Below are 25,916 nucleotides of genomic sequence, written 5' to 3' on the forward strand. Positions count from 1 at the left end.
CACATTGAAATTTAGGTTCTATCAGACACCGGTCTACTTGCAGAACAAAAACGGGACACATTTTGCAAACTTGAATTTTTAATTAATCTTGCAGAATGCTGTCACAACATAATTTTGGATGTTACTAGCACGCAAATGTTAAATGTACTGTATACAGGGTTTGTACAATCTTGACAATTTGGAAAATTCTTAATATTAACAGTTATGTTGTCAGGATCAGAAAAACACTTTAGGTATAATCTGGTATTCCTTCTTCAAAATCACCCATGTAAAATTAAAATCTTAATTGAAATTAAACCATCCTGTCTTATGTTTGAAACAGAAATTTGCTTTCCTTCTGCTCTTTTGTAATTTATAGATAAGCCCTCTGTATGATTTGATCATGATTATTTGGTGTAAGATAAACAATCAGGTCAAATAAATATGACCATACACATTGATTGCTGTGGACATAAAGGAATTGTATAAACATTTTTTCAATTTCCTTTATAGTACCAATTTAGATGTTGTTATAAAGACTGGGAATCTGGAAATATTTGGTTTACATACCTTGAAATTGCCTTGAAAGTTGTATGAACCCTGTGTATGAAAATGTTTGAACACAGCAGTAAGGTGCTGGAAAAGCCTGAAAAGTGCTTGAATTCGACTTGAAAAGGTGTAGGGAAAAAAAAACAAGCTTTATAATTAAATCATCTTATAAGAGCAATCTAACACATGTTTGACTGATATTCTCAGGTTTACACATACCAACCCCCCCTTTCACAATTTAGAACAATAAAAAAGGAGACATGTTTTTTTGCATGAAGGTCTTGCCAGAGTGAAAGCATCTTCGTATTTGTTTAGTCAAATACATTTAATCTCCTGATCACAAGATGAGCTCAGACTTTCCTGAGGTTTATCAAAATGAGCAGTTCTGAGAAGTGAATAAATCTAGACCTTTAAATTAAACCGTTTGGAAAATGAGACGTGGTGTGACTGTACTTTTAACAATCCTGTGATTCCTTTTGCCTTCTTCAAGAGTGAATTCATGCCTCTGGTAACATCTGGCAGACCTATGGATATTTCTTTGCTCACAGTGCACACCCTTCATTGAAAAGAGAAGCCCTGCATACATACCTAAGACTAAATCCTTCACAATACACCTGGAAGATAAAATCAATAGGTTATTCTGCAGCGATTGCCTGTCATGGAAACAGAGAATTGAGCTCACAGCTCAAACTGTATTGTCAGCAGCTCACCAGCAGGTGAGGCTGTATGCATTCCTCCAATCCCTCTGCATGGTACTTTCACATTCATCACACTGAATAATTTCACTGGTTTCCGTGCTATCATTGAAATTCACCCCTGGTTGCAAGGCGCCGGGTAAATAATGAGACGTTGCTGCTTGGTGAGTATTCAGTTTATTCTGTAAAGATTCAGAAGTGTAGAAAGGATGATACAACAGTGCTTTATGATCAGACTATTTCATAAAAGTTTTTAAAGTGATCATAACACCGTAAGTCCAGATTCCATTTATCTCAAACCAAAATAAATTTGTAACATTCGACACAAGTGCATACACTGCTGGTAGGAGATCAACCTCCAATTTCACTTTGGATGGTATAGCACCGTTCTTAGCTATTAGCAGCTTGACAAAGATGCAGCTTAATAGGATTCATGTAGTGACTGTATGTTTATATAAACACAAGAAAATTCAGAGGAGAGCAAAGATCTCCTCATTTGGCTCTCTAGCTAGCACAATATCTCACTCTGTCAGTGTCTAGGGATCAAATTGATAATTTTGCTTTAAACAACATTTTGCCAGTAACAATATTTGATACAATTACAGCTTAAAGTTAAACATCTCCAAGTGTACAGAAAGCAGCACAAGATTTTTTCACAGATATAGACGAACAGTGACCATTGATGCACTGGCATGTTTTTTTTTTTCCTTTTCGTTTTTTTTTCTCAGGACAGCACAGTAGCTGGAAAGCAAGGTGATGGACAGACAGGTCATATAAACACATGGACAGAGCTGAGTAAGGCAACGTTAGCGTGACAGGCTTCTCTCTGTTCAGTTTGCAGGGCAGTGTAGTGTATTGATCTTGACGGAGCTGTCAATACCTTTACTGTGGGGCAGTGTGATTTTTAGCATTGCTGTCTTCATTAGTGCATTGTATATAGTCTCTTGCGTGTAGCTGAACTGCAAAGTGATCACCAACATTTATACAGATCTAAATAAACCATGTTTGATTGCATCTGGACTTACAGTGACTATAGAAGAGTAAATAGAATTGAAAAACCAAATAACGGAAAAAGTAAAATTCAAGGCAGTGCTGAAGTACTGGTTGCTAAAAAAGTAAAAAATATCACAAAGCCAACAATAACATTTCCTTGACACGTCTTTTGTTTGTCCAGTCAGTACAAACCCTCTTTAGTGCAGTTTCAATCATATATTTATATATTTCTCCCTCTGACCCACAAACAATATCTCTCGGCCCTATCCTATCCTATCTTCGCTCATTCAAGTCAGTTTTCCAGTCAGTGTGCGTCTTTTCTCGTTCTTTTCTTTGATCCCTCGTACTGACCTCATTGTGCACCCTCCCCACACAACCACAAAGAAGCATGAAAGGCTTAAACATCACAGGACTCAAAGGTGAGAAGTTCTTTCTTTTGACGATGGCAGGAAGTGATGGCAGATGGAAGAAAGAGGAGGAGGCGGAGGAGGAGGAGGAGGAGGAGGAGGAGGGGTGGGGGGTATTCACAGTTACAGTCAGAGTCCAACGGTCCAGCTACAATCACATCTGCTGTCATTATGAACACTCTTCGTAGACCACGGCCAGGGGAGCGAAGCCAGCCTTTAAACATGATGTTCCTCTGGCGACACTGGGCCTGCTTCATCACACCTCCAGCAGCTCCATCCTCAGGCGATCCCTATCAGCAACACAAGCACAACAAGCACCAATCATGAGGACGTAATTAGAAAGTTCCTGTTGTCTTGTATTACTGTTAGTACAAGTGAGGTACTTCTTGAGAGGCAGCGCTGTTAAAAGATGCCTGTGTACGGGTTAACATGCCTCTTGGAAATCCATCTTACCAAAGACAATTGTCATGATTTATTCACATATATTAGCATGCGCTCTCAATCTATAATTCAACGGCCCAGACTCCTACTTATCTAAAAATAGCTACTTAAACACAGACCTTTGATTGTCTGAATAAGCTACTCAGCATGAGTACCTGTACACACTTCTCCTGCCTCCTTTTTACTGTACATCACGCAACCACAGCTACAAACAAGCTGTCATGCTTTTATCATCCCACCTGGCTTACATTGTATTTGTTTTCCCGATTGATAAATAGCACAAAGCTTGTAAATTATCACAAGGCGCTGTGGATGAGACGTTCATTAACATGCGTCTTGGGTGATCTGATCACAAGTGGACAGCTCTAAGTACAGGACGCATCAGGGATACTGTTACACTTTCTCCACCAAAGTAGCTGGTTCTTGAACTGGTTCCATTCAGGATTCTTGGAATCTTGGTGCTATCTAGTGAACCTTCATGTTTCCACCAAGTCTGAACGGAACCATTTTAATGTGTTGTATCATTAGTGTAGGGCACTGCACATTACACCATAGAAGTAAACATTGGTGGCAAGACGGTAGATTGCATTGAGTATTGTTAGTTTTTACAAGGATGGACTAGCTTACTATTGAACTCAGGGAGGGGGAAGGGGACCCCATGTTTGAGAAAAATGCTGCAAAAATGCCCTCTTGGATGGCCATATGCTGAATAAAACATGATAAAGTGCCCTTTAGGGTGCCTCTCTAGAGAAGAAAACAGGGTGCAGTGCACTAAAGGGAACCCTTAAATTGAGAAAACATAATGTAACTCAAGCAGGTCAAGGAAAACGTGCTATGTTTTGAATACAGCTTTTCAGTTTCCAAACCATTTTCTTTTTTTGGTCTAAATGGTTTAATTCAGTGCACCGCAATGGAACCAGTTCTGTGTTGCTGGAAAAGGGATATGCGACATCCAGTCACTCAGACTACATTTGGAGGTGGTCGGTACCGCATTGTGAATGCAAATGTCCTGGGTCACATTTAGAGACCACTGATTGCTGGTACACAATAACTTTATTTTTATAGGTTGATATAATGTAACTGAATTCATTAATGTAGGATATTAAAACAAACATACCTATAATGTTGCAGTGTCCGCTGTATTAGTCAAGTGTATACTACGTGTTTTTTTGCCTATAGACAGGCCAAGTGAGATCCAATCACAAGTTGCATGTAGAGATAATGCGAGGTGTGAACGGACATACTAGAGCGGTCCACTTGTGATCGGACCACCCAGGATGCATGATAATGCTCAGTCTGAACAGGACCTTACTCAAGGGACTTTATCACATTTGTAATTCAAGCATTAAGAGTGAAATACCTGGCCTGATTAGCATCAGTCTGTTGTTCAATGAGTGACTGATTGGCCACAGGCTGCTGGTGGTCCACCGCTCTCTCTGACCAGGGATCCTGGAGGACTCCCGGCTGCACTGACTCCTCAGCTCGGCCTCGCTCGGCGCTCCCGTCGGACCCCATCAGACTCAGCAGCGGTGAGTATGAATCCTGCCACACAACCCGCTGCCCTGAGTTCAGTCCTGCTTCTCCTTCAAGGTGCTTGTTCATGTCTTGCTCGACAAGTTTCTTTTTGGCCACTGGCGAGTCCTTCGGTGACTCGGGTTTGGCGTCTCCGTGGCTCTTCACTTCCTCTGCGGGCGGTCGTTGATAGGACTCCAGCCACTTCAGCTGCCCGTTCTTGTGGCTGTACCGGCTGTCACTAAACCAGCGCACCACCTCCGGCTTGGGAAGGCCTGTCTGGACACTTAAGTCCTCATACTGCTGACTGCTGGGCCAGTGGGTGTTGGAGAAAACCTGTCGGAGGATGTGCAGCTGCTGGGGGGTCTTGTTAGCCCAGGGGGGTGAGAAAGACGGCTGAGACCCATCGGCTTTGTCAGACTTGTGATCTTGATGTACGATCTCAGATGTTGTATCTGGCTCATTCATCTTCAGCCTCTTGAAGTTGATCTTGATGGGGTCCATTTTTAGCTCTGGGCAGCTTCTGTCCACAGCAAACAGGTCCTCCTCCTTGATGAGTTGCTGTAAGATCGACATGCCTTTCATGGGAAAGTCCTTGTTGCATTTACCCTCATCTAAAATAGATGAGCTGCTTTTTGTAATGACAGTAGTGCTGGTGCTTTCAGTTGGGGATTTGCTGGCATGGTTCAGGTTGGGGACACTGTCATTACAGGTAGTACTGGGATATTCATTGCTAATACTGCTGTTGTTGGTCTTGTGGATGTAGTTGTTGCGTTCGTCGTCAGGCTTTGCGGCGTTGGCCTGCTCTTGTGGACTGATGGTGCCGCTGTCATGATTGTTACAGGTGACGGTGGATTTGCTGGTGTTATCGATGATCACTTGACTCTTGGTTGTGTTTGAACCTTCCAATCCGATTGGTAAACTGTTGCTTTTGCCATTTGGTTTGCCGTTGGTGTCAGCAACACCGTGCTCATCATTATTGCTAATGTTGGTAGAGCAAGTGGCGATGCTGTTGATGCTGTTAATTGGGCTGCTGTTTTGCACCGGTTTCCGGGTGACAGTCTCACCACCATTACTACTGCTGGAATAGCTGCTGATGCTGCTGCTACTACTGCAACTACTGCTGCTACTGCTGCTTCGACTGCTGCTGGTGCTACTGACACAACCACTGTTTCCAGCCATGTCCAGCCCGAGGCCATTGCTCTTGTCAGGCTCCACAGTGGGTTGAGTACTCTTGGTCAGTACCTGTGTTGTTCTGACTATGGATGGAAACTTTGGGGGTGCGATTGGAGTAGAATACGAGACCCTAGTGACATTGGGATTGGTTGACATGTTTGCCTGTGTGGCCATGATTCCGACAGGCCTGGTTTTCATACTGTCGTAGGGAACTTTGGCCATCTGAAAGTTTGGTCCTTTTGAGCCTTGATGGGCAGTGACAGTGTGGTGGGTTACAATGTGATTAACGTGCCGTTGTGTAGCGGGTTGCTTTTGAGGTGCTCCGCCCTGGAACACTGTGTTGAACATCTTCCTCCTGGCCTCTTCGATCTCTTCAGGAGACCAGCTTATGCCCTGCTTGAGCCTTTGGGCAGTAAACCACAGTTTGATCTGCTCTTCGGGGAACTCTGAGACCACTGTTAGGTAGCAAAGTTCGGCTTTGGTCGGGTAGGGGAACTTGCCAAAGGATGTCTTGAGAAAGCTGCTGGTGTCCATGGCGGCATCATAGGTGGGGATGCTGCTGAGAGGGATCATCACCTTTGGAAGGTCTTTATTGGAACCAGAGGAAGGGGGGGAGTAAAGGGAGGGAGTGTGCTGGTGAAAGACTTGGTTGGACACTGTCGTCTTAATCACTTGAGCGACAGTGGTCCTCGGCATAGCTGGGGCGCCAGAAAGACTGAGAGCCCCGTTTTGGAGTTCAGGCACATTTGTCAGCATGCTGGGGTCTACATCCTTTCCAGTGTCTATCTTCCGTACCTCCACGGTGTGGGAAACCACAATCTTTTTGTGCTCCCCCTTGGCTTTCATCATCTTTGCAATGGGTGTTTTGGTGAGGGAGATCCCAGATTCTCTGTAGTCTTCTCCGCTGTCTGTGAAGAGGCTTTGCTCCACCGTTGTTACTCCATCCCTCACGTTGACAGTTAGGGAGGCGGTGACCAAGCCCTCCATTATCTTAGGGTGGGCGTTAGCGTTATGCAGCGCCAGACCCTCAAAGCGGACGACTGACACCCCACAGTTCAGGCAGTAGAAAGTGGGCTGGGCCCTGAAGTCTAAGTGGCAGTTGTGCATGTGATCCAAAAAGTAGTTTAGATCTCTGGACTCGAAACGGCACTTTGGACAGCTGTACGTACCTCCTTTCTGCATCTCGCTGCCACTATCGGATTTGGAGGAGCTGTGAGAGAAATGGCCAGACTCTTCTCCAGAGATGCTGAGTATGCTGTCTTCTGGGATTGTTGGTAGGAGTTCTGGTAGCGAGCCCAGGATGATTTCCTCACGCACATGTTTGGATTTGGATGGTATCATGCAGGGTACTGTGGATTTCCTCTTGCTGGCCATTGTGCAGCTTTGTGTAGATGGGAGAGTGAGTGATTGCTTGTCCGGTATGATGAGAACAGAGGGCGGGTGGAGAGTGGAGAGGGTTGAATGGAGGTTAGTGTCATGGACCAGCCACTATGATATCACAGTGTTGCTTCATGCCCTCTGCTGCTTCAGAACTCCTGTCACATGGACAAGTTTAACAGCTCCGAGGGAACCTGTGAGGAAAGAGCACAAAAAGAGAGGGAGAGACATGTGACTCTTTCAGCCCATCTTTAATTCAGCAATTACATAAAGAAATAGCAGCAGAACATCACAAAATAACAGATAAAAACCTGTTGTTTATGGACAACAGATTTATAGTCTATGCTTTGAGAAAAATTTAAAACATGAAATATTCATGATGCACTATAGTAAGCAGGATGTAGAGAAAGCAAAAGCCCCACACAGGGTAATACGTGTAGGTGGAAATACAGTGTGAGAAGTGTAGGTGGTATTTATCAGCAATTACAGCACTAAAGTAAAAGAGTCTAGGGCTTTTCTTTTGAAAAAGAAAAAAAAACATTTTTGCATTATGCTCATAATAAAATGAAATGAAGGTTACATGAATTTACTGTAGCGAAAGAGATAAAGTGGATCTTGCTCACTAGACACATGAAGTTCATGAAGATATTTTTATTAACAAATTACATGTGGCTTATTTTTTTTTTTTAATATTCAAAAGTATTTACCATTAAATATAATTTAAAAAAGAAACATACTAAAAAATGCTCCATTTTAATCAGTGCGGCTGACAGTTATTTACTTGGATTTACAGACTTCTGCCTTGCTGTTATGTTTTAAAAAATTCATAAAAGCAGATCACGGAAATCAACAGAGAAATAACAGTAATCACTGTTGCTATAGGTTTGGCTCTTGTAATTAGTGATGGCACGTGTGAGCAAAATTATTATTAGTCAAGCTTCATGATATTAACAAAACATGTAGTAAAAAAGCAGGTTGGCACCAAGACTAAAGCTAAAATTAATATCATATAAATGAGATGTGCTGTGTTTGGATATTTGTTGCCAGATGCCACCTGCCTCGCTCCAGGAAAGAGTTAATATCAGTAAATAATAAATATGGCCCGCAGACTACCTTGGGGATTTTGCACCTATTGAGTGGGATGCACTTCACCACTCTAAATTGATAGTGCCGGGTGTATCTAACCTCACCAGCTGTTCCACATTGTCTGCAGCGACCACAAATATGCAAAAATATGCACACAGGTACGGGTTTGACTACAAAAATTATTTGCTAAACTTGTCTTGTAAGAGAAAGTATTATTGTTTTAAATAATGCGTTTTTTAACAAGGAAAAATGGGCTTGTTTTTTAATCTAAAAATGTTAAAAATTTGTCACATGCTCTGGGTCGTGCTGTCTTTGGTTTGATATTGTAAATCAGACATATGAAGGTTAAATGACTTTGCTGGAGAGAGTGAGTATTTTACTGCCACCCTTGGATGGGAGCCATATGTTTTACATTGCACGTTACACTGTACCTTTCCGGCATAATGTAGTGTCAAGAGGGGAGATCAGGTGACTAGTGTGTCTGTGTGTGTGTGTGTGTGTCCGAGCAGTCAGCCAACAACAGTACAGTTCAGGAACATTCTCATAAGGTCTAAGAAGGTTACTGCAAACACATCTGAAGCCTTTTACAAGCTGCAGGCTCAAACCATTTCATCCTACACTTGCTCAACAAGCAGCATAGCGTCGCATCCATGCATACAAACATAATACACAGATCACTGGGTGCACAAATCCATTAGCAAACCACATCCACAGGCTTTCTCTTCCCATAACACTCCAGTCCTGAGGATGGAAACGGATTGTCTCCCCCTTTGTTCTCTGCATTATGAAGTGAAAACATGCCTCTGTTCTCTCACAAAGCCACAAATATTTAACAGAGTTTTGTAGGACAAGGATGCACAGTGCAAATAGCCAGTGTTTCATTAGTGGCACAGCTGGTTTTTATAGCCATTTTAACACGGGAAAGAACAAATGATGAGAAAAGAAATATCAAAGTGGAGACGTAGCTTTGCACCCTCTGCCCCCTGCATGAACTTTTGACACAAACCCAGCCTCTGTTATATCACTCATCTTCCTTTCTGAGAAGCATTGATGTGCAACATGTTGCTGAAAACTATCCATATCACTCAGGCTCTACCTTCTCCTGCAAGCCTATCGTTCTGGGACATACATCAGCTGCACAAACAACTGCCACCATACCACAATAAACCTGGTTTCTGAAGTGCTTTTTGTCAGTGACAAAGAAAACAATTTCTCCTACTTTCCACACATTTTCTTTTGTCACGCTGCATCTTTGTACACAGTGAAAAGCACTTTCACAGACTTTACTGCATCCACGTACATGTTCGCCATGGCCGGCTGGATGGTAAATAAAAGATGAACCTGTTCCAGAATTAAAACCCTCAAATGACTGCCCGACGGTACACACTGATCCCAGACAGAATGTGACGTCCTCCTTGTATCTACCTCGTTTTTAGTTCTACTGACGGCTGCTGCTCTGTCAGAAAAAAACCCTAAATTAAAACAAAACAAACAAACAACAACAAAAAGTAGGTCACCAGCATCTTATGCAGTAATCCCAGTTCACTGCATGCAGACGCGGGCATGTGCTGTATGTTTTGCCGCCAGAGAGGTCATGATATCCTCTGACGGCACACTCGATTAACCCCTGTTGAGGACACGGCGCTCATTGAGTTTGTTCCACCGAATGAGGGATTTAGAAATGAGCTTTCACGCAGCAGAGGGACATGCACATCTGAAACATCTGCGTGAGAGAGGTCACTATGCTATAGAACAAATCAGTGTTGCCTCAGTTTAGCTGCACTGAAGTGATTAATTCTGTTTTTCCCACAGAAAGCACACCGTATGTCAGGATGTTTCACAAAATAAAGTGATGGAGGCGGTAACTTGGTCAAGGCGGGAGGTTGGGACTGGTGTAGCAGGCCCCCCCAGGAGGGACGCCGGTCTGTGACGAGACAGAAGCTAGCCTAGTACAGAAGCTCCCCTCCCCGGAAAAACACTTCCTGCATGAGAAAACCCAAGACAAGCCAAAAGTTGAGAAAGGTTACATAAAGAATCAGGTCACCTATCAAAAGAATGGGCTGCTTTATCTGGCGAGCGAGACGTGCGATCAGACACAAGACAAGGGCTTCCCAGACAGGGAGCCATTGAATGGTTCCCTCTGAAAAGCAAGGCCTTGTGTTTCAGCGGCGAGGTAGACAACGCTCAGACGATCACTGTCCCCAGTGTGTCGTATGTCCTCGCACTGGCACTGGATCTGTGGCACAGGGGGAGGAAACTCTTTTCATCTCAGCGGACCAGGGGAGTCGTATGTGAAGTGAGGGAAAGTGGCAGAGCTCTCAGACGGTGCTTTCTGGACACCCACGCTCAGCGCCGAGCAGAGGGGGCCTTGTTCGGCGAACTAAAACCACGTCTGAACCATTCAACTTTTCAAAAACAAGCGTTTCAAAACAAATGGGATTAGGCTAGGTTTGAATTCTGATGGGATTTATACGTTCCGCCTCATTTAATAGCAAGCTTTAAGATTTACAGGAGGGCCTCCCTTATGTGCTCTTACACTGTCATTTCCATAACAATATTATATTTACATCTCATTAATATTTAATTATGTTCTTTATACTTTTACATGGCAAACAGCTGAGTGTGCTGCTCCCATTTCAGCAAACCAATTGAAAGAAAGCAGCATGTATTCCCTTTCATCACCTCATAAACTGCTGCAGTAATTACAATATTACAACAGGAAAAACATGCCCAATCTACGGCGAGCTGCTACCAGCGGAAAGAGAGGCGAGCCTGCGAAGTGGTTGCTAAACATTAAAATTTAATTCAAAACAGTCCACTGATTCAGACACTCCCAGATTGTTGGGTCACCTACAGTTGACATTAACAAACAGAGATTGGTGTTTTTGTTGTGCCACCTGTCACATGAATGAGACTGTGAAGGCTGGAGGAGGAAAGAAGGACAAAGGAAGACAAAACTCAGACATTTGGGAGTGAAGTGAGAGGATGACTGATGATGATGACAGGCTCTGCTGTTTCAATATTCCTCCCCGCTGACACCTCGTAGGCACACATCTCTCTACACACACACACACTCCTCACACACTCCCTCCTCACCTCCGCAACATTTAGCACCTGCACCGTTCTGAAAATCTTTCTCTTTGAAATGAATAACTGGCAAGGAGTCTCTTGATGCGACAGTCGCAGAAGAGCTAGAAAAAAAAAAAGCGGGCATAAATTCTCATACTTGTGACAATATTTATTTTGCGTATAATTTGCTTTGACAGTGATCTGCGGCTGTCTTTAGAGTCTGCTTCAAATAAAAAAAAGGAATCAGCCAAAAAAAATGACCTGCCGTCCGCTGGGGGTTGGGGCAGAGAGGGGGAACTCCTAACGGATACATTTGAATGATCAAAAAATCTGTTTAGCGGGAACATTTTGGGAACAGTGTCCATTAAATAGATTAACGTCATGTGAGTGGATCAGCTGGACACCCAAATATAAGCCAGAGACAGGGAGCAATTACTGTCTTGCACAGAGAAGAGATTGGGAACAATGGCGCCTCATTTATAAGGGAAACGTGATCCAGCGCTGGGAGCCTTTAGACGGCTGACTGTCGAATTGTGATTGTTCTGTTTCCTGCGTGTCCCCTGTGTCCATCATGCTGCCACTGTGGACTAATGTGGGCTTTTTATTGACAGTAAGGGTGGACATGTTTCAGTTTGGGGACATCTTTGTGCGTGAATGGCACTGTACGCTTGCCAGCATGAATAAGTGTCAGGCTCTGGTGTTACGTGTGCTGAAAAACAATTCAGACTCATCAGGGTTCTTAGCACACAGTACTAATACAGCACACTAGTCCACGCCGTCTTCACCGCCTGTCCAGCTGAAGACATGCCGCAGCTTCAGTGTGTAGTCTCCACTCCCGGCTCTTCTTTTTTTTCTCCTACATGGGTGTGTTTGTGTTCGTATTAGTGTCTGAGATGCAGGTGTTGTCAGCCATCTCGTCCTCCTCCTTCTCCTCCCCCCCTTACCTCCATGACTGCAGCCTCGTCCACTGGGAGACCGGTCGGTGGTGCCACTCATGTGTTAACATCGCCATGGCAACCCCTCTCTTCCCCTTGCCCACCACGCCACACACACAGCGTAGTCACTCGCCCACACCCACCAACCTCAAGACACACAGACATACACAGTGAATTCCCCGGACTACATCCGGTGCAGAACAAACTTAATCCACATGCTCTGCCAGCCATCTTTGAAGAGTCCGTTCACGGGTCAAGTCTCTTTCAGATAACTTTGGCTGAGGTCCCCAACAATAACTTTTCTTTTCTTGATCAGGTCGCAGCAACAGAAAACTCCCAGCTCCACTGTTGCTATGTTTATGTCAGAGGTTGATGAAAGAAATATAGCAGCCATACCCGCTGCGAGTGACCTCCTGTCACTGTTATTGTCTTGCTAAATCAGTGCAGAGGCCTGGAGACTGACGTGCCACAGTACATACCTACTGTCTGTCTGAGCATCTTTTGTGTCAGGGTGAACGCTCACTGTTTAAACGTTACATTGTTCCCCGAACTCTTCTATCTGTGGCCCAGATGAATGACAGACAAATAAACCATGGTGCGCAGAGAAAAAAAAAATCTGAGTCATGCATCCTTTTAAATCACTTTTGATGAATAACTTCTTCAGTTCTGTAGCCAAGACTACAGGCATTCATTTGGCAACTTAAGAAGAAAAGGAAGAAAGATGGCGCCGTACCGCACATTGTACTGTCCATCCTAAAATGGCTGACATCACAGCCTCCTATAACTGCCAAAGCCTGGTAAATGCCAGCTCCTGCTGACCGAATCTTTCTTGCACGGGACAGAGAAAGTGGCAGGGGCTCTTTCCCCACTCGCCTCGAGGTTTGTTCCCCCCCTCTCAGTGCTCGAGCGTTTTCTTTTGGTTGGAACTGTGCAAACATGCTGTTTTAGTGAGGCCTTTGAGCGGTCTGGGCTTCGATACGGCATTGGTCCAATGACAAAAGCAATACCAAAAAGGATGAAAGAACCGAATAAAAGTGAACCTGTATAGAACGCCGGCCTTTTTTGGTGGGAAAAATAGGACTCTGCATTGTGGTTCTGAGAATTTTCTGTGAGGATCATGAGCTGTGCCGCTATCGTGAATGCTTGTTTGTACAAAAACGGCTGGAAAATAGATCTGGTTGGCATTAGATTAGATTGATTTTCTTCCCTGAACTCCAGGAATGTTATACACTCCATGTCAACTAAATCTGCAAATCATGACCATATGACCTTCCACGGTATTCTCTGGCAGGGATGAATTCATTTTGAGCTGTGGGAGGCGCACAAAAACATAACATCCACAGTGACTGTTGTTAGAAATCAGAACAGCAAATCCTGAAAAGTACAGTATCCCAGGTATACGAGGGGCGGCATATGCTGAGCGCTGTTTTTGTTGAAGGGAGCGGGCAGTCTTGGACCACTACATTGTGTCTGTGTATACAAACACTCCACTGTGGCCATAACGAAAACTGTGAGCTGTGCCTAATTGCAGGGAGTGAGGGATGAAAGGCAATATGCCTGGCCTCATTAGAGCAGTTCCGAGAAGGGAGATGGAAGACCGTTCCCAGGGATCCACAAAGGGAATTGACATTCCCCCAGTGTAAGCGTCCTGCTGGAGTGAAATCCTCCACACACACTGAACTCACCGGGCCAAGCTGAACCCGATCTGCCCGATCCGCACAGCAAGAGCTCATTTACCTTTGTTTAGCCGGTCATCACACACGCCTGAAAATTAACTATCGGAGTGCACAAATGTCCACCGGACTCCAAACTTGGGAGTCACTTTCCACAGTCCAAACACCTACTCTCTCAGGAAAAACCTCAGTGGCAGAAGTGTTGCGCAGTCATTTCCATGACCTACATTATATGTAACAAGCTTACATGGTTAAATAATTAAAATACATTCCAAAAATTGCCAATGATTCATGCCTGTCTCGCTGGCTGCTTGAATTATATGTGGTCGTCTCTTGTGTTATGGACACTGGACTCACACATGATCCACAGTGGCAACATTAGTCAGCACAGAGGTCCCTCCCCTAAAGGCAGAGGGAGACACATGGCATTCAAAGCTGGGTCAATATTTATGTACAGATAGAAAATGTGACCATACAGGAACTGATATTTTTTAACACGACGCCTCGCTGATAATCCTCTGTTTGCAAAACATCTCCTGAAATGAGCAGCTCTTCTTACTGTACTGTATATGTTTCAGTGTGTGTGTGTGTGTGTGTGTGTGTGTGTGTGTGTGTGTGTGTGTATGAGAGAGAGTAGGGCAGCAGCACATGTTGGCAGGAGGAAGAGGAGGAAATGAAAGAAAAAGAGTCCTGTGCATAGAGATACAGGCCTACCTTTCTGCTCAGGCAAGAGGAAGAAATGTGTAGAGAGAGAGCGATCAATAGATGAAAATTGATACTTGGCGTGCAGTTTGAACATCTATGGACTCCGAGGCTCCTTATATCAGTCGATAAGCCAGCTATAACACTGTGTTCAGAAGTCTTTCACAACTAAACGCACTCACACTCGCGGCACAGTGGGGAAATAGAGCGCGTTGTGCAATAAAATAAGCAGATACGCCACATTGTATAGCGCGAGAAGGAGCGCAAATTCAGCCAGACGGAGGCTCCGTTGTTGTAACTGTAACAAACTGACGAGTTAACCCGTTTCACTCCATTCACAAGGCTGTTGGGCAACACACTGCCTCGGAGTCTACTTGGCAAAGGCGATTTGGCACTCTATATAACCTTATGAATATTCCCAAAAATCCTCCACCCCCCTCCTCCACCTACTGTCGCCATTTTATACATTGGCGACTTCATATAAACTGCCTTGACTACAGCACCAGATGAAAATTCAATATTCAATAGCGAGGCTTAATTTCAGTAAACAACTTTGGAGATCGCACCTCGCCATTAAAGAGAGGTATTCGCGTTTTGGAAGAGTAGATGTGTCCTTACCTCAACAGTCGGTGGGAAAAAATGGAATCCGACATTAATATATAAATGAATAATATTGGATTAGCTCCGATCGTTGCGTTTTGAGAAGAAGAGGAGGCGAGCAGGGGGTGGGAGCTCTCCTCAAGTGAACCCTGTGAACTGGCGTGAACCCGTCAGTGACCACGGCAAGGTACATTACATTACATTACCTTTCCACCCTCAGCTACACTGTATGGAGACGGCAAAACAACTATGGTCGGCGGTGCAGGACGAGGCAGCTCCAAAAAAAATTATAGCGAGTGTATTTCCTATGAACACGTGATTCGGAGCGTCATCCAAAATCCAAAAGCCCTTTCATCTAAAATTTTGGAGAGGGGCGGGGATGAGATGGGGATATGTGTGTGCGTGAGTGTGTGTGTGTGTGTAGAAGGGGAGGAGGGGGGTACGTATACTGAGCCCAGTGCACATTTGGGTATGTCGTTATAGGGGTAAGGCAGTGCTCTAACAGATTGGGTTATACATAGCTACAATGGCGCCGCGGAGCAGGCTGAGCAGATGGATTGTATTGTGTAAATTTGGGATTTGACAGGAGTTCAGTGATCTGCCGTTTCTGTGAGCTTCACCAACACCCAAAAGGTCCTCCTAATTAGGTCACATGTTTTTTTTCTTCAATAGATGCCTGCCGTTTTTAGAGAAAAAAATGTCTTGATGGGCTACTATGAATATTAATCGTTGTGGGAATTGCCATTTAAAGCACAGGCCTATTAGCCCACCGGCTTAAAATAGACTTTTACGCACACGCGTAAAAGTGGGAGACCAATTTACGCAGATGTACGGCACTCGTAGCCCAATTGCTCATGTTCAATTTTATTGTTAAACATAATATGACATTTTTCATTCAATGAAATGATCAATTTTACTTATGTATCGTTGTGCAGAAAAGGGGCTATACGGCTGTGACCCTCATGACCTTGTTGGTCTTCTGTGCGTAAAAAGCGCACTGAGAAAGGCACAGAGGCCCAAAACAAGTTTAGATGATAGTGTAATAGAATAAAATTAAATAAAAGCTTTGGTGATATATTTTAGAGGGATATTATGAAAGCATATCAACAAGTCATATGAACAAGACAAGTGAATTGTCTAGTAATCGTACAAAATGAATTAAGTGTGATAAGGCCAGTCTGAAACCACTGAGTATTACAAACACATTATATGTCTATTTTAAAAATATTTTAGTAATAAAACATATTTAGATATGTGTACTGTAAGCTACACTTATATACACTAATGTATGTGTAAAAGGGAGGGGGGCTATAGCCAGAGGCATACAGATGTACAACACAAACACACATCTCCTATGTCCGTTGTAAAATATGGACATATAGGACCGTCGCAAGCCTCCATTATTTAGGAAACACGGATTTACTCTTCCCTCCCAGTTTGTCCTGACTGGGTTCAGACGTTGCCTGTAGCTGTGGCTGTGTACAGTCAGGATAAACAAAGATGATCTATCATGAAGATGAATCACTCTAAGATAAAAACTAAAAAAACACAGAGGGTGGTTTCCAGTCTACAGGAGTGAGATGTAAATGTTCATTATCTGGTATAGTACCAGGACTTAAAGGCTTAAAGCATCTAATATGACAACATGTAACTTTTTTAGATACATCAATACATTTGCTGCACATACAGTAGGCTGGTACTATTGTGATGGACAGGATTCCAGCAGTCATGGCTGAATACAATATTTTATCTCTGTCTTTGTATTGTATTGGACAGTTTGGGCGAGTGGGTGGTTCTGTTCAGGCCCGGCCCTTGACATTTTGGGGCCCTAATAAAGCACATGTAATGTACAAATGGATTTGTAAAGTCTAAAGTGGGACCGCACTTTCTTTTCAAGGATGCAAGGAGTCTTTATTGTCATTTCCATCACATGTACATGGGGTAGGAACGAAAATATGTAATCAGGTCCCGGCTGAGCCCCAATATCAAATAGAATAAAGCTAAAAAACAATAAAATTCCATAAATATACTAAGTGTCAAAGTTTCCATCAAATACAGCAACATTTTCAAGTAGTTTGATAGCAGCAGGTTACAGAGTTCAACAGTCTAACAGCCTCTGGGCAGAAGCTGTTCCTCAGTCGGGATTAAACAGACCACAGTAAATACAGTATTTGTCTGTTACCCTCTCAGCCTATGAATGGCCCCCTCAGTTACTGCTTGCTTTTTAGGGGAAAGTAAATGACGTAATTAGCCAGCCAAAATCATCTAGTTCTAGCAGGACATTATCCCAAGAACATTTCTCCTGATTATCTTTTTAATAAAAAAGTATTCTTGTTTGTTTAAGGTTGATCTACAGTTGAAGATGTTATTTGGTGTTTTACGGGATAAAGTCACCACGGGTGTTACCAAATCCACTTGACATGTCTTTCGTACTAATCAGGTTATGATGGAGGCAAGGCAAATCATCAACCTTTTTTGTAGTTTGCAGTTTGAACTAAGCATCCACCTGAATAGATAGTGTTGCTATGGTTACCCGCTGGTTTCCCAAAGAGGTTTATAGTCTTAACGCACACTTTTTCTTCGACGTTGGCATAGCTGAATCACCTTGTGACAGTCTTTTGTTTTTTGCTAAAAACCAGAACATGTCTATAATGGACTTACAGTGCAGCTCCTTTAGACTGCTTCACTTCCTCAAGCAGATGAGGGAAGTTACTTTCTACATGGCTATCTTTCTCTAAGTGAAAGAGAAATTCATCAGAAAAAAACAGTAATGTTTATGGAATTTATCTCGAGGAATCACAGTGACCACAGTAGCAGGGAAAAGCGTCAGAGTGAGCGCTCTGTGCTCTCCCTGCTCTCTGCGGTATGTAACCGGATCAGGGCAAAGCAGAGGGACGTACAGAGGGCTTGTTTGCCTCCAAATGAGCCAATGAGACCGGCTTTACATTAGACTGACAGTCAGCCTCAGCGAGCCCGGAGACGCCATTCTGGTCTGACAACAGTTAGACAGCCAATGCGGATCCGTGACGGACAGGAACGGAGGGAAAAAACAAAATACGAATTTGTCTTCCTGTAGGTCAAAACGTTACCTGTCACCTGCACAACGGTAGAGGCTTTTAGAGGAGAAAGGGGAACAACATGGCTCTGTCGCAGTGCCTGGAAGACTCACCTCTGAGGTTTGGTCTAAAACGCACCGGGGTCGAGGACCTGAACCTACAGGAGGTGTACAACGAGAGACACCGACTGGCTTTGGAGGAGCTGTTATCGGGAGGGTTGGACAACTTTCTGGACTTCCTCAGGAAAGAGAGGATCCCCAACTTTCTGTCGGACGATGAGATGCAGCAGATCAGGAGCTCCGCCGTGTCCCCGCAGTGTGTGTCCCTCCAGGACCTGACTCTGGAGCAGTCGCTCAGCAGCTCCCTGGACTGCTCCTCCGTCACCTATTTCCCCGAGGTGTCTGACGTGGAGCCGCCGCTGCTGGAGCTCGGCTGGCCCGCCTTCACCGCCGGCTCCTACCGGGGAGTCACACGGGCCGTGGCGCACTTCCAGCCCAGCTACGGCGAGTGCATATATAGCTGCAAGGAGGCTGCGAGGCGTATGATTAAAAGTGCCAGAGAGGTATGCACAAAGCACAGCTGCATACTTGTTTACCTAACCATCACCTTTTATAATTCCTAATGTTCTGTTATTTCATTTAGCATCCTGCAGGCACTGGCACTCCTGAAGGGACACGCTGTAAAACTTCTTTTGTTGTCTAATTTTGTATTTCCTACTCCCCCATTGTTTCATATTGTAATATCTCTATAGATACTGTAGCGTTTTCTAGGTCGAAATCTCACAGTGATAAAAGCTGTAAGAAATACTTTGACGGATCGAAAAACAATCGTCTATAATATTCCAACCTTATTCGTGAACGGTTAATCGTAAAGCAATTTTGATGCAAAAATGGGTGAAAAAAATCGAAATATTGAGATTTATATGACATACAACTTAATATATATATGGGTATTGAACAAAACAAGACATTAAAAGACATTACATTGGACACTGAGACATTATTCACTATTCTAATATCTTATAGATCAAACAATCAATAGATTGACCAATAAAAATAATCATCAGATTCATTGATAATGAAAATAATGGTTGCTTGCAGCCCTAAGTGATACAATGACAGCATGCTTTTGAGTGGTATCATCCAAAAACAGGATTATTTCTTTGGCTGTTTGTCAAATTCAAAATTATATTTAACACACACACACAAAAACACAAAATAAGTGTGCATGTGTGTATATATAGTCACTTATTAAAACGTTTTTGGAGGGAAAACTCAAATCTTCCTTGTATTATGCTTAAAATACATGCCAGATTGTCCCCATGGAATTTCCTTGATCAGTCTGAAAATTTGGAAGGGTTTTTGAAGTCTTGATCAGAAAGAAAGCGGTGACCAAAAGGATCAAACAAACAAAAAACAGAGCATGAATATTCATGGTGATGCTCCTGAAGGGAGCTGTCAGTCTCGTCTCTGTTTTTTGAGAAGAAACATTCCAGCGTGAAGAAGGGAGTGTGCGGCTTCAGCAGCACCTCAGGCCTGTGGAGGGCCTGCGTGCCAGATGTGCCTCGACTTGCTTTTACTCCCCTCCATCAAAGTTTTGCATTCCCTCTTCATTAAAGAGCTTTAACGCTGGATTTTCTCTCTGGCTTGCAGCTAAAAGGTGGTGGTGTATGTACAGTACAGTATGCTGGCAACCAGTTGAAACCATAGAAAATATTCATAACGTTTAACCGTTAGGTCGTCCGTCCTTTTGTAATGTTAAACCACTAACCACACACGGTCTTTATCGTACAGCGAGGTCACAGACTGTAACGGCAAGCTTCATCCTCACGGGTCGCTCAAAGGAACAGTGTGTTCCTGTATTTCAGTGAAATTTAACTCTGTTTTTACTCATTTTGCTGAAAATCTGAACAGGGTTGGGAACCCTTGACAAAGATGCATGTGGATAACACCAGTTTGAAGCAATAAATCAGAGCTATGTAAACATCCGTGTCTAATCCTCGACACACAACCTTTACCACAGCATGTGAAATTCCATTCTTCCTCGTGAAAAAGAGAAACCTCAGTGAAGCTCAGGAAAATGGAGGCGAGCCCTACTGTGCACCTACTTGTCCCATGTATAAAAGTAACTTGTTTGCTGACCAAGCGTTACCGCCGATTGCCATGGTAACAGACCACAGTCAATAGAAAGCTCATTAGCACACACATTACTGGGACTGTGTCTGACAGAAATTCACAGCTCTGTTTGAATAAGGCCTTGCATTTGACAATAATAAAAACACTGTCTTGTGCTGCATCTGCGAGAGCACGGCTGCAGCCCTAAAAGGAATTCTATTATATTACCTCTGTAATTTTCCACTGCAGGTGATTGCCATAGTTACAGACTCCCTGACAGACCTGGATATCTTTAAGGATCTTCAGGATGCTTGCTCCCAACGCAAAGTCCCTGTCTACATCCTGCTGGACCAATCATGTGCTCCTGCTTTCCTCAAGATGTGCAGAAATGTTGGCGTTCGCCTGGATGACCTTCGGGTATGTGGTTGGTTCAGTAAAGCTGGGTGTGGCTCTGTGTGCACCACACACACATCAGATGGCATCAATTTAAAATATGTGCTGTATTATTTGGTGTGACTGCGTGGGTTTCAACTTATCTCTCACTCCTGTTTTCTTTTTTTAATCCTTACAGCAAATGAGGGTGCGAACCGTAACAGGTACAACCTATTACATGAGATCAGGGGCGAGGATTACTGGGGAGGTTCATGAGAGGTTCATGCTCATTGATGGAAACAGAGTGGCTACAGGTTCCTACAGGTAACAGCCTGATCATTGTTTTAAGTAAAACCAAATGCCTAAGCTGCCTTTTAGGGCTGTTAGGGTGTGATTAATCAAACTATATTTTCAATTATGATTTTAACATCTAATGATTAGGAAAAAAAGATAATCAAGATAAAATGATTGTGTTTGTTGTGATGCTTTGTCTTGTCATGTGTTATACATCCAGTGCACCCCAGTATTTGCTTGACAGCAATGAGCTTTTACCCATTTTTGCTGACTAAAATACAATCAATTCCAAAAAAGTCCGGATGCTGTTAAAGATGTAATAATAACACAATGCAATGATTTGCACATTCTTTTTAACCTACATTCAATTTGTACAGTGTACAGGTAGAGTTAAACCTAGATCCACAAGTCAATTTAACAAAAAGAAAATATTTTCTGTCACTAAATGTTAAAGTAAATGTTAAACTAAAATTGGTTTTTCGTATGTTGTGGCAGTGTACTATGGCACATTTCATCAAGTTTATTTTGATCAAATATAAATATCATTTTTTATAAATGTAATATATATTAAATAGTTTTTAGTTGGTTGTGGAAGTGCGCTTACATCTGACCACATTACAACTTGATCTGATTTATTTATTATTTTTATATTTATTTAAATGTGTTTTTATTTTAATTTAACTTACTCTTATGTTTTTTGTTTCTTGTTCAGTTGACTTATGTTTAAAGTTAAAGGAAATCCACTGTTTATAAAAACATGCTTTTCTTAAAGGTTTGATAAATGCATGATGTTTCCAAAGTCACAGTTATAATATATATATATTAACGATTATGATTCATGCCATAATTGGGCAGCTCTATTTATTATGTAGCATTGAGATTCCTTAACCCATAAAGTAACATTTTTTCTTGTTGGCTTTGGAGACTTCTGTTAACTTTTCCTCATGCATGTTTAAATGGTATTTCTGTGCAGGTACAACTGGACTGATGGCAAACTAAACAGCAGCAACCTAGTTGAGCTCTCTGGCCAGATAACAGAGAAATTTGACGAGGAGTTCCGCATCCTGTACGCCCAGTCTCTACCTTTAAACACCCGAGGACCTCAAAGTGTTCGAAACAGCGGCATCTACGAGCATCTCCTCATCAAAAACACAGTCGCCTCCTCCCCTCGCCTGGCCACAGAGAGGTATGTAGAGCCAGTGTGTCTGACCAGCACACCCAGCCGTAAGCCCCTAAACTCAGCCGTCCGGCCCCCGTGTGAACCCTCTACTCCAGATCTTCGTAAAACCAACCTAGTGTCCGACTCCTCCACCATAGGTGAGGACTGGACGGAGCAGCAGGGCATGCAGGAGGAGATCCTGGCTGGTTGCACCAGTCAGCGTTTCCCTGCAGATCAGCAAGCAGAGAAAGAGCCAGTGACCTGCAGCACCGTCTCCTGCCACGCCTCCACTCAGACCAGCCGGTCGGTGACGGACAGTGACACCCAGACTGACCTCCAGCTCAAACAGCACCCCAACCTCATCACACCAACGAGCACAGCTCCAAACCAGGCCTCCTCTCCTTCTTTTAACTCTCCCAGGCAGAGCTCGCCCACCCAGGCAGCTCCAGACGGCACCTTAAAGGACTGCTTCCACAAGCTGACCAAAGAGCGCCAGCACCACTACTCCACCATCCGCTCCAAGCTGGAGCACATGGTGACCGCCCTGTCCCAGCGGAGAGAGCTAGCAGACATCACTAACATGACTCAGGGGCCTGGCGCTCACAGCAGGCAGAGGGAACACAAAGACTGTGAGCAGGAACCAAACCCCAGACAGCTTGTTGAAAGTGCGGGCATGGGCACATGGCCAAGAGCCAGATGTGAACACTAGTTTGTCTTCAGGGATTTTGGAGGTGGAGGGTAGCAGGGGAAGAGCTGTTGCAAGGTTTCTTGAGGATTCTCTGTTTCAAATCAACTGTTTTGGCTTATGTAGTAGATTCTAGATTTTTCTATTTGTCCTTTTGGCTGTAGGGATGGGAATTAATAGGATTTTAATGATACCGATTCCAATATCGATTCTGCTTATCAGTTTGATGCTTACTAACAATGTAATTCTCTTATTGATTCCTGATCATTTCTCTGTGTGGAACACTGTAGGCGTAGAGTGTAGAAACTAATGACACTGGGGTTGGGCGATGTCTACTGAACTGGCATACGATGATGTCACCAATAAAACATTATGATGGACAATAATGTTATCTGTGCAAGTCATCATAACTGATCAACTCATATTGGCATAAAACCTGCCACAGGAACTATATCCACCATTACGAATATAAAGATTTCTGTTATCTTGTCAATCATGATGTCCTTTTGTGAGAAATCTGAATTTTACTGTTTTTACATATAGTGAAGCCTAAAGGAACCTGCACCCCAGTGTTTGGTGCTGGCATCGTCCATCAGCCTCACCCTACAGAAAACCAACTGCCTTTCTGTGAAGACATCTCCCTTTGACAGTTTCTTCCTCTCAGCCACGACTTCTTCTTGTTACAGATTTCCAGCAGTGCATGAGTCTGACGTCATTGTTTTGAAGTCAGAAAAACATGCCAGCATTATTAAGAGGAATTGTTAAGCTTGGAGGCATATGACTCCAATGGATTGGATAATTGTGAACTGGTTCTTGATTCCCGTCCCTACATGTCTGCAGTGTCCACTTTTGTCCTTTTTATTCCCTGTCCTGTCCATATCAAAGACATTTTTTTGAGTGTTGCTAATGCGGAATTTGTAATTGACAGAAATGTTATAGTTTTTAACCAAAGACACGGTGCAATAATCATTGTTTGACCATGTCAGTTTAATGAAAATCATTTGCTGAGGCAGTAAACACTGGATAATATCTGCTGCAGTATGAGTGGAAATGCTTTAAAGTGCTGTTTTGGTTATTTAATCACATTTGGCTGCTGTAACTGCATCTGAACAACATTCCAGAGAGCAGCTGGCTCTCACTGCGCTTTGCTAATAAACAAAGTAGTATTTTTCTCTGCTGGATGAGTGCTTATTTTTTGCCGTTTCTAACACTTCCTACATATTGTACTCACTTTAAACTGAAATTACAATCAAATCCAAAGAACATCTTAGAAAAAAACATGTTGAGGTGCTCCAGGGTAAATGAGGAAGCAAAGTGACTTCTCAAAGAGAGTGAGCACCTGCGCCTTGTGCACTGTGCTGCCTTCGTGCAATTAGTTGAGAGACGGCATCTGTGATACTGGCACCTCTGCTGATTATGTAGCCAATCACAGTTGCTGTCCAGGGTGGATTTGGAGAAATTTCTCTGTCAGATTACAAACATAGATTAGGATGAATGCTAAATTAACACAGAGACTGGATTTGGCCTCTTTTGTTGTTTTGTTGTCTCTGTGTGGTCATTTTGTCATTGTCATTCTTTTTTTTGGGTCATTTTTCATCTCCATAGTTGTTTTGCCCCTTCGTCTTGTCGTTTGTGCCTCTTTCTAGTTATTTTTGCCCCATTTTGTAGTTATTCCGTGTCTTGTTGCAGTTGTTTTTGGTCTCTTTGTACTAATTTAAAGTTTCTTTGTTGTCATTTTGCATTTCTTCAAGCAACATTTTCCAGGTGAGGGCTTGGTGACCGGTAAGCATTTAGTGAAGCAGTGAAGGCGTGGGAAGCATTTGTGCAAAGCTTAATATTAGCAATAATCTACTTAAAAGTATTCAGAATCATGGTTGCACATGGGCACTATGTGCTGCTGGGCCTGGCACAAACAAGTGTTTCCGTCTTCATATCTCAAACTTGAGCGCAAAGGTCCTGCTGTGAATGATCAAAGTACGTCAGCGTCTTGGCTCTGGAGAGGCGTGCGCTCAGAATGCCCCGAGTAATAAATGTATTACTCACTCTGAGATTTATGTGACTAATGTTTAACTATACTGAGGAGATGAGGTGTGACTACGCACGTATCAGGACAGCTATATTCTCATAGGAAGGAGACCTGTTGGATGTGGTTTCTGTACCTAATCGCAGGATTGTGTTTACAGACGAGCAACTGAAGACTGCAGTCACATTCTACTAATTACTCTACTTATTGTACAGTGTTAAACCTAGAGGCACAACTAGTTTGAACAAAATAACTGCAAATGATGACGTAAAGGCGTTGCAATATGAACATTTTACATCAGCCCACATTTCAAAGTGCTGTAACTGAACTAATTAATCAAAGGACACAACCACCCTATAGAATGTGTTTTAAATGATGATACCCAATAACATTTGATATAATTCATGTTACATAAACATTTGCTCTGTTGTACTAGTATTTAAAGGCACAGTGAGCATGGTTTTCCTCAAAAACATTGTATTAACTCATACACAAAATAATCCCTCTCAATCTTCACCGTCTGTATTTCTCTTTGCTTTTCATTTTGTTCACGACATGGGCGTCACCCTTTGGGCACTGGGTGTGTAGCTCCCAGTCAATGTGCACAGGTGAGGGCTTGACTCTAAAAAAAAAAAAAACAGTGGCCAGTTGCCGGGTTGTTGGCATTCAAGAGGAAGCTACAAAAATGGTGGACACAATGAAGAAAAAACGCAAATATAGCAAGGGGAAACAGCAAGTGGACGAAGCTTATTTCAGGGAGGGCCAGCCCACTTTATTGTTCTGTTTACAAACTTCAAAAGACAAAAACTAGTCATTGTGGCTTTGTGTGCATGTCTCAAAATTAAGTCAGTTATTATTTTTATAATAATTTGTTCTGGTGATGGGAATTAACTAAGCACATTTACTCAACTACTGTAGTTTGTACTTGAGTAAATTGATTTTATGTTACTTTATATTTAACATTGTACTCTTTGCTCTGCTGTATTTCACAAAAAAATGTGTTTGCTTTTTAAAATTTT

General features: G+C 43.0%; 2 protein-coding genes across 4 annotated transcripts; one reads left to right on the forward strand and one right to left on the reverse strand.

Annotated features, from left to right (window-relative positions):
* Positions 1-1,381: 1,381 nt before the first annotated feature.
* On the reverse strand, positions 1,382-15,533 carry zhx3a (zinc fingers and homeoboxes 3a). Of its 3 annotated transcripts, none has more exons than XM_059329039.1 (3): positions 15,401-15,533; positions 4,425-7,323; positions 1,382-2,913 (listed from the first exon to the last, which is right to left on the reverse strand). In XM_059329039.1, the coding sequence occupies exons 2-3, from the start codon at positions 7,124-7,126 to the stop codon at positions 2,880-2,882; spliced, it is 2,736 nt and encodes a 911-aa protein (XP_059185022.1). In that variant the 5' UTR covers positions 7,127-7,323; positions 15,401-15,533; the 3' UTR covers positions 1,382-2,879. The 3 variants fall into 3 exon arrangements, with proteins under 3 accessions (XP_059185022.1, XP_059185021.1, XP_059185023.1); XM_059329038.1 differs by lacking the exon at positions 15,401-15,533 and adding an exon at positions 15,213-15,352; XM_059329040.1 differs by lacking the exon at positions 15,401-15,533 and adding an exon at positions 14,607-15,201.
* Positions 15,229-24,050, forward strand: fam83d (family with sequence similarity 83 member D). Its single transcript, XM_059329041.1, has 5 exons — positions 15,229-15,381; positions 18,271-18,812; positions 20,614-20,781; positions 20,936-21,060; positions 22,004-24,050. The coding sequence occupies exons 2-5, from the start codon at positions 18,333-18,335 to the stop codon at positions 22,896-22,898; spliced, it is 1,668 nt and encodes a 555-aa protein (XP_059185024.1). The 5' UTR covers positions 15,229-15,381; positions 18,271-18,332; the 3' UTR covers positions 22,899-24,050.
* The last annotated feature ends 1,866 nt before the right edge of the window (positions 24,051-25,916 follow it).

The sequence above is a fragment of the Centropristis striata genome, chromosome 3 (assembly GCF_030273125.1).
Source record: "Centropristis striata isolate RG_2023a ecotype Rhode Island chromosome 3, C.striata_1.0, whole genome shotgun sequence".
In the NCBI taxonomy this organism is placed as follows: domain Eukaryota; kingdom Metazoa; phylum Chordata; class Actinopteri; order Perciformes; family Serranidae; genus Centropristis; species Centropristis striata.